This window comes from Solanum tuberosum, unplaced genomic scaffold, assembly GCF_000226075.1.
Source record: "Solanum tuberosum cultivar DM 1-3 516 R44 unplaced genomic scaffold, SolTub_3.0 scf00150, whole genome shotgun sequence".
In the NCBI taxonomy this organism is placed as follows: Eukaryota; Viridiplantae; Streptophyta; class Magnoliopsida; order Solanales; family Solanaceae; genus Solanum; species Solanum tuberosum.
In genome coordinates this window covers 978,645-988,316 of record NW_006239073.1, presented here as the reverse complement: position 1 = coordinate 988,316, position 9,672 = coordinate 978,645, and the positions used below count along the sequence as shown (strand labels likewise).

General features: G+C 27.2%; 1 protein-coding gene across 1 annotated transcript in view; it reads left to right on the top strand.

Annotated features, from left to right (window-relative positions):
* Window positions 1–1,195, top strand: part of LOC102596242 (ent-copalyl diphosphate synthase, chloroplastic-like) — a 7,181-nt gene extending 5,986 nt beyond the window's left edge. Inside the window, exon 15 of the mRNA XM_006352710.2 lies at window positions 756–1,195. Within this exon, the coding sequence (XP_006352772.1) occupies window positions 756–1,004 (249 nt within the window). The 3' untranslated portion in view covers window positions 1,005–1,195. The remainder of the gene's footprint in view (window positions 1–755) is intronic.
* Window positions 1,196–9,672: the final 8,477 nt, after the last annotated feature.

Sequence of the window (9,672 nt, the reverse complement as noted above, 5' to 3'; positions counted from 1 at the left end):
GCAGATGCAGAATTTCAAATATTAACCCTTTTTTATATGTCTCTTTAATATATTAAGTTGTTAATTATTGTATTTTATAGTACATTTTGAACCTAATTTTTTAATAATATATGTTATTTGCCATGTCCCAGTTTATGTGGCATTAATTGATAGATTTGTTCGAGTGGAGAGATTTATTTTGTTAATTATTGTAATTTATAGTTTCTTTTTCGTCAAGTTCAAACAATATATGTTGTTAATTGATAGATTTTTTGGAGTGGACTATTTTTTTATTAATTATTGTGATTTATTGTTTCTTTTTCGTCAATTTCAAACAATATATGTTTATCATATAATCCATTTTATGTGGTACCAAGAGAATTTAGAGTTAATTAAATTTTTTATATAAGTTTTAAATAATTAAGCTGTTAATTATTGTAATGTATAGTATTACTTATATTATTTTTAAATATATTTAAATATTATATGTTAGGTTTTTTATCCTAATTTATATGGCATTGATAGAATTTAAAGTGTCAAATAATTGTTAATTATTGTAATAGATAATATGGAGTATTTAAGTCATTTATAGTATAGTAATTAATATATAATATGTAGTATTTAAGTGGAAGGTGGTGGGGCCCACTTATATATTTTATAAATATATTGGACATTAGTAGTGATCTTATTGGAACATTAGTAGTCATTCCTAGACTCTTCTATAATATAGTAATAGTAATATAGCATTTGCCTAATATTTTGTCCTGTTATTTCAGGGACAAAATGCAGACAGCCAAAGCAGTGAAAAGCAGGAGGTAGGAATGTTGACTTTTAGTGAGGAAATAGAAGGCGACATGCAACAGCTAGCAGAGCTCGTGCTATCTGAATCTGATGGTTCCAAATTGGATGCCAATATCAAAGAGACTTTTCTTACTGTTGCCAAAAGCTTTTACTACTCAGCTTATTGTGATACTAGAACAATTAACTTTCACATTGCCAAAGTGCTATTTGAAAGAGTAGTTTAATTATTTCATCACATGTACATTAATTCCTTCATTTATAGTTAGGGTACGTAAGGTATCAGGAATATATTATGTATGTGATAGAAATAGAAGGAAATTGTTGTGATGAAAAGGTTGACTGGAAATATACTTCTTGGGATCGGAGGTGTCAGCGCTTTAATTTATTGTGTAATATAATATTCCTTCGCTTTAAATTTATTTGTCTTACTTTATTTTTTCCTTTATTATGATTTTACAAATCCTTGCTCAATTTATTTGTCTTACTTTATTTTCAAAAGAATGTCTCTTTCCTTTATTATTATGATCTTACAAATCCTTACAATTTGTTTATAGAAAATAATTTATTTATTTTTGAAGTTAGAAAACATTTGCACCCTAGTCCCTACCAAACACACCCTATGTTTTGGCCTAAAAAGATACAACACTGATGGGGTGGCTGGTGAAAGAGCTTGTTGATCTTGCCTGTATCTCTGGATTATCTGCTGCTAACTAAATATTCGACAATGTAGGGCAGGCAAAGTGATTAAAAGATGAGGTAAATCAAAACAGTGAGATATTGTTTCCCATTTAGGACAAGCAAGAGCCAATTTGACAAGACACATTTCAAACTCCTTCCCACCTGTCTCGACCTTCTTTTGCATCATACTCCACACCTATTGCAAAATATTTATTCTGTTTCAAAATAAGTATCGTTTTATGTAATAAATGTAGATATAGTTTACTAAGTTACTCATTCTAGTTAGATATTGTTTCTTGAGAATTAATCACTATGGATAATATAAAGGTGCATGTAGTTGGAAACAATTAATACTTTGTCTTGAAATATTAAGGCAACACTTATTTTAGGGATACCTTTTTTTTTAAAATATTAAAGCAAAACAATTAATCATGCTGCAACAAGTTAGATGACACTAACTATGATTATTGTACTTCAGGTTGAATTGAATAGTACTGACTTCAGTTCTAATAAGCAGTCTAAATTGATGCATGGTAACGGTATATAGAATATTTTTTTTTTACCCTCCCTAGGAGTTCCCACCCCTTTTGCTCCCTTGGTGACTCGAACTCGCAACCTTCGGTTGAAAGTGAAGGTGCTTACCATCCGAGCAACTCCCTCTCGTCGTCGATATATAGAATACAATTTAGAGTAGTAGCATATTTTTGGTCCAAAGAGCGGATGGCTTGTTGGGTCAAATTAAACCGCAGCTCTGGTGGACATGTTATTTTGGCAGCAAACACAACAAGCTGATTGTCTTTATTCACAACTAAAATAAAATAGTAGTCTTACTATAACTAAGAAATTGAATAGTTTTGTAAATTAAGTACTAAGTACTACTTACTAGATTCTTCCTACAACCTAAGCAGTTCAATTTTAGTAAATTAAATATTAGATTTCTTTATAATGAAACAATTTATTATTATTTTTTTAATAAAAAAGCTATAGCAGTAACACCTAACAAGATGAAACATAAAATCAGAGTGGTCTTGAGAAAGGATCTTATAAAAGTATCTTAAAAGATTCTTCCTACAACCTAAGCAGTTCAATTTTAGTAAATTAAATATTAGATTTCTTTATAATGAAACAATTTATTATTATCTTTTAATAAAAAAGCTATAGCAGTAACACCTAACAAGATGAAACATCAAATCAGAGTGGTCGTGAGAAAGGATCTTATAAAAGTATCTTAAATTAACACAATATATTTATTAGCTTGAATCTTGATATATATACATTCTTATAGTAAGCCATTTCTTTTCTTTTCATGACATAGTCCAAAGAGATATATATGGCATTGCCTGGTCATATTAATTAACAACCACATGATGTTGTCGTATAGCCAAAAGATTTTACTGGTGGGTATATTTCAAAGAGCAGTTATGCATATATGTAGCTAGCATGTTATGGGTGTTTTTGGTAGAGAGAAAAATGTTTCTTCAAAAATAAATTAATGACCACTAGGTCTTGGTGACCATGTCCTTGAGTGCTAGAATTTGTTTTCTCTAGCTATATTCACACAAAAGTCATTTTTCTAGTATTTAAGAAATTTAATTCCTAAAATATTTTAACCAATAGAACCTCAAAAAAAATTATAAAAAAGATTTCCACCGTATGAAACGCACACATTATGTTTGGCTTGATCTTTTGCCAACCTCTTATGTGGTGGATGGTAAAAGAGCTTGTTTCTCTTGCCTATATTTCTAGATCACTATATAATATATACTGCTACCTGGATGTTGGATAATATATGGCAGGAAAAGTGTGCTTTAAAGACAGTGCATCGACAATAAGATGAGAGTGGAGATATGGTAGATCTAGAAAATTGAAAAATTGTTTCCTATTTCGGACAAATAGACAAGACACATCTCAAATTCCTTTCCACCTACTTTGGCCTTCTTTTGCAACATAATCTACCCTTGTTACTCACTCCGTTCCGATTTGTGTGTTGATTTTTGAGAGTCACATAAATATTCTTTTAATGGTAATTTTTCATATGTATTTAAAATGTCTAATTTACCTAAATTCACACTTTTAAGACTAATTACATTATTTTTCTATTCTTTTTTTAAATTACAAAAATCCCTTAAGATTTATGGAGTTCGGATACATCACTGGACTTCTGAATACATTAGCAGACATTCAGATACATAGGGGAGGGATGTATCATAGAGGGGATTAAACATCTGGATACATAGGGGAGTGATGTATGATAGAGGGGATAGAACATCCGGATACATAGGGGAGGGATGTATCAGCGAGAGAGAAATGATCTACCCGAGAGGGAATTTTTGAAATTTTTTAAAATGGTAGGGAATTTTAGAAATTATAGTAAAATAAGATGTGTATCTAGGCAATTTTTCCTTAAAATATATTGAAGTGAAAATTTTATAAATGACATATATAAGACTAATAATTTCAAGTTATGACAGTATAATAAAACTTTCAAGTTGTAACAATAAAAAATTTCAGGTTATAACAATTTATTAAAAAAAGTTTTAAAATAACAATAAAAAATGATTTTTAAAAATTAAGAAAAAGTAAAAAACGAAATTAGTTGTAGTAATTAATTTGAATACATTAATGATAATTCATAATTGCCATAAATTTAGGAGATTCAAAACAAAATAGGAATATTTGTTTTCCTTTTTTTACTCTAATTTGTTAAAAGTATTTCAAAAACCATATCATTATTTTTGTTCAAATTTTTCTCTCTCCTCGTTTTTTTTGTATTTTAAAAACCAGATTTTCTTCTTTTGTTTTACATTGTCAGATTCGTTTCTTCGAATATTTATACAGGTTGGATACCAACTTCATACATTTTTTTATTTTTTAGTTTTTATCTTAGATTATGAAGTAAAAAAAAAAACAATCATATATGAATTGGATACCAATTTTTATACAAATTGAAAACCAATTCTATGACACTCTTATTTCATGTAATCTAAATTGTTGTTCATTTGGTTTCCAATTAATATCCAAAATTAAAACTGTTTAATGTTGAACCCAATTGGTATGCAGTTTTTATATAACTGGTATCCCAAAATTATAATAGACAATCTGTAATCCACATGTTAAGATTAACAAAGAATATGAATTATTTGGTACTATGTTTATGAGGTTTCTTTCAAACTAAAGTCCAATAAAAATGTTGATATCCAAATTGTGTATTGTTAGTATCCAACTTGAGAAAACAGTGCATATTATATATAGTTGGAAGAAAACAGTGAATATTATATATCATCCAAAACTTAAAACAGTAGGAAAAAACAAATATATATCATCCAAAACTTAAAAAAACTTCTAATACCAATCAACTATCTCAAATTAGATTTTCGTGGTCTTGGTGTAGGATAATTGCTGGTATCCGGGTCCACCAAATTTGCTAGCAATAGTTCCAATTACTTCACTCTCACTAATCGCACCATCATCGTTCGTTCTTTGTTTTTTCGTACTACCATATGATTGTGGCGTACCTTTGACCAAGATACTTTGCATCGATATCAATGGAACCCATATTAAAAACTCCATTGCTGATGTATTCAACAAATAAACATGTGTACATACCACCATCACTGAAACAAAAATGAAAGAAAAATAATTTTAAGAAATAAAGTGAATTAATTTTTATGATGAAATCACTAAAAGATAGAAATACATACTCTGAACTTGACTCTTGTTGAGACACATTTGTCAGATGCATTACTTCAAGTATTAAAACAGTTTCATACCAATATTATTCCTGTTTCATACCACATTCATATACATATATTAGTTAGATGACAAACTTCATACAAATATTAAGACAGTTTCATACCAATGTTATTCTTTTTTTCATACCACATTCATAAATACATATGAGAGATTTTGAATAATAACTTCCCTGCTAAAAGGTGTATCAACTTCATATCAAAATTAAATCAGTTTCATACCAATGTTAAAACACGCTGCATAACACATTCCTAAACCAATATTAAGACATTTTCATACCAATATTATTCATGTTTCATTCCACATTCATAGACATAATGAGAGATTTTTGAATGATAACTTTCCTGCTAAAAAAGGTATACCAAGTTCATACCAAAATTAAATAAGTTTCATACAAATGTTAAACATATTGCATACCATTCATAAACCAATATTAAGTCAGATTCATACCAATCTTAAACATGCTTCATACCTTTTTTGATAAAAATAATAACCAAATTAATATCAATTCCATGATAGTAACTATACATATGTATGCTTATGTCACGGCAATTTCATGTCAAACATTAAAACAAAATTCATGCCACAAATAATATGCATAATTAAACTGTTATAACAAAATTTCTACTAAATTTAATAATTGGAAAATAAATTAAATAAAATATTTACCCTAATCACTTTTTTACCCTTTTTTGATATTGGAATTTTCGAAGCCTCCTTCGTAAATAAACTGAGTTTTCTTCTTCTTTCCTGTAATCTGCTTCTTATTTTGAGAAGTACACCCTTTTCGGTGGAGTTGCATTCTTGTTATGTGGTGGCGTTTGAGTCAATATGTTAAACGTCAGAGGCTTTATCCAACCGTAGAACTCACTTCTACTAATTTGGGACTCTTTCTAGAAGTATGCTCTGATTTCTTCGACATGTTTTAACGAAAATCTTGAAAACTTGATTCTTAGTATTGTGAAATCGCCCTTTCTTTCTGATTGTAGACTGAATATTTTTTGATTTAGGAGGTGATATTGAGATGTAGAAGCAGTTTGAATGGAAGATGATTGATAAGGTGAAAGAGGAATGGGTAATTGTTACAACGGAAAACTTTACTTTTTGTATGTGGGGGTGATAGGTTACTGACTAGAAGAGGCATGGTGAATTAGGGGTGTGGATTTGACGTGTAAAAGTAAAAAAGGAACAAGAATCAAGGTAAATTTCCTATAAATGTGCAAGAGATAATTATGGTTAGATTATTTATTTATATCATTTAATAATAAATATAAAATCATAAAATATTATTTATTTAATAAAGTAAAAATTTAATTGATTTTTAAATAAAATGTGATCTGTTATAACTCGTAATTAAATTGTTATAAACAAGAATATTTTAGAAGTAGCTTTAAAACTCGATCTTAAATGTATATGTGGGGTGATTTTTCCTATATTGAATTGTTAATTTTTGAGACATATGTTATTCTTTTACATAGTGTCACATTAATTAGTTGAAACATGAAGGTATTAACCAGTAGCTTTAAAATAAATAAATTCACCTACCCATTAAATTGAAGGAAAGAAGGAGTTGGAGAATCTATATATATATATATATATAGAAGTATCTTCGTCCTGTCGATGTGGCATGCCTCAATGATCAGAAAAATTATTTATTTATTTTCTTAAGTTTTAGACATTTTTCTCTATTTTTAAATTATCAACTACTATTAATTATTAATTATTATTTATTAATTATTAATTATTAATGATCAGTTATACATTCCTAAAATATAGAATTTCAAAAGGCTACTCCCTAAATTAACATTTATTTTTCCATAATTAATGTGGTTAATTACGGAAAAAGTGGTTACATAATTTTATTAAAAAAAATACTCATTTAATGGTAACTTTAATGGAAAAGATAATTCAACATTTCAAAATTTTACTATATAATGTAATCATTTCAGAATTCTACCACAATTCCTCTATTTTTAATCTTTACTTCAATTTGGTCATTTTATGTCTCTTCTTAATCTCTTTTTATTTAGCATTGCAACATCTTATTTTTATCTTCATTTTTTATTTACCTCAAGCAATGAATTTTGATTTAGATATCCTATGAAAATAATATTCTAATTATATGTTAATTGTTTGCAGGTTTTACAACAAATTATCTCTTTAATGATTTTTCAGAGGAGTTGAAACATGAACAAGTGCAAGTATTTCTCTTACCATGCTTTTGGTTGGTCTTTAAATTTTACCTAACAAATTCACTATTTAATTTTTCATCACAAAAAATTATAAAAACTATATAGTGACTTTTCATCGTTGATTCTTGATAATGTTTATGAATTATTAGTTCTTCGTGAATAAATAAATAAAAACTGTAATTGTCTTTTAAATTTTCTTACTACAGATCGCGTGCATGGATATGTGATGTTATCAAGAACACAAATTTATTGACTTTTCATTATTGATTGTATTCATATAATCGGTTCATTGTAAATTATTATTTATTATCAAGATTAGCTTCATTCATGTAGGATTCTCCTTTTGCAAATCAGTAAGTGATTTCATGTTTATCTTCTTTTTTTATACGACATAAATAGTGAAAAAATAATACGAGAGATGGAGGAAAATCGTAATGGACTTGTGAGAATTCTATTTTGAAATTGCTTGCGAAAACATTTGCAAAATTTCTTATTTCCTTATATTTATTTGTATATCAAAACAATAAAAAGAATCTAAAAGTATATTTTGCCATAACTCATTTTACATTATTAAAAATTACTCTATGTAACTATTTTTTTTATAATTATGAAAAATGAACCATTAGCTTCAAATAGATTGTTGTAGTAGAAGTTATTTTAGATTGTTTTAGTGAAGCAAACAATATATTAAAAATGTATAAATCTGAGAAAATGAACTGTTAAACAAGCAAACATATAAAAATTAAATAAATTTGAAATCTATTTGGTACAATTAAAGATAAAATGCCCATTTGTTCTTTCTATTTATATTGTAAAACTTAAAAAAATGTACTTTTTTTTGCAAGGCGTGACATTCACCTTTTTTATGTTTCAGGGTACAATATTCATGATCTTCTAAAATAGGAGAAAACACAAAAAAATATGACAAAGAATTATGTATGTGAATACTCGAAAACTTTTATAGGGATAAAGTCAAATAATAAGTGTGTGAGAAATAATAATGTAATCAAATATTTAAAAGATAAAATAAGAGTTACAAAGAGAGAGTACGTAAAAGTAGAATTAAAGAAAATAATGTTTTGTAAATTTGTAGAAACAAAATACAATTTTTATAGTAATTCTGTTAGAAAAATTTAAATAAAATCTTAAATATTTAAAAACCACGCGTAGCGTGGCCAAATTCACTAGTAAGTGTTAAATGGGAGGATTGAGTTAATTTAGACGATTAAAATGAATTAAATTATATCACATCCCACTCAAAATCTATTTGGTAAATTAAACCAACATATGCTTACAAAACTACAAACACTTCACGGTGGCCTTTATGCAGATGTCCTCCAAATTTATGTATCAAAAACAAATACAAGAACAATTTTTTTTCTTCCTAAAATTATCATGAAAAAGAAAAAGAAGAAGCTCAAATCCAAACGGTGTTGGGCCTAATTATTGGGCGATCTATCTATATATATATATAGGGCAAATCACATAAATCCCACTAGTTTAGGTCTTAATTATTAAGATTTTCAATAGTTTCAAATATTACTTCATCTACCATATTTTATGATTAGGATACATGATTAGGATACATGAGTCTGAATCCATGAGATACATGTATCTGTCGAATTTTAAAATTGAGATACAAAATTTATTTATTTAAATTAATTGGTTGTAACTTATTTACTTAATTAGAGGAGTAATTGAGGATTTTCAAAATACATAGATAATTAATTTCATTTTATTATTCTTTGAAATAGTAAATTCATTAATATTATTAATATAAGATAAAAACATGTATATCTTGGTAATGTAATTTGATTAATTTCAAATTATTACTCTTAAAATAATAAATTCATTAATTTGATGTATCTGTTATCAATATATGATATATCCAAAAAACTAAACATTTAGATACATGAGTGCCATACAAGTACATCCATATGTATCACAGAAGTATCTAGCATTAATTTCATGTATTTATTATACGTATCTAGTATTAATTTTATGTGTGTGTATATATATATATATATATATATCAATTGCATATGTTATATCCAAAAACATGTATCTCGAATACATAGTAAACATATACATCTAATTATGTACATCTAAATATGGAATATACAAAAAGAAGAAGCATATACATCTAATTATGTGTATCTAAATATGAAATGTAGCTGAAACACATGAATTTAGGAACAAATCACGACTGTAGAGTATCTGTCGTACCATTAATATCATTGTGTTGTTAAAAATCATGTATCCGAAATTTAAT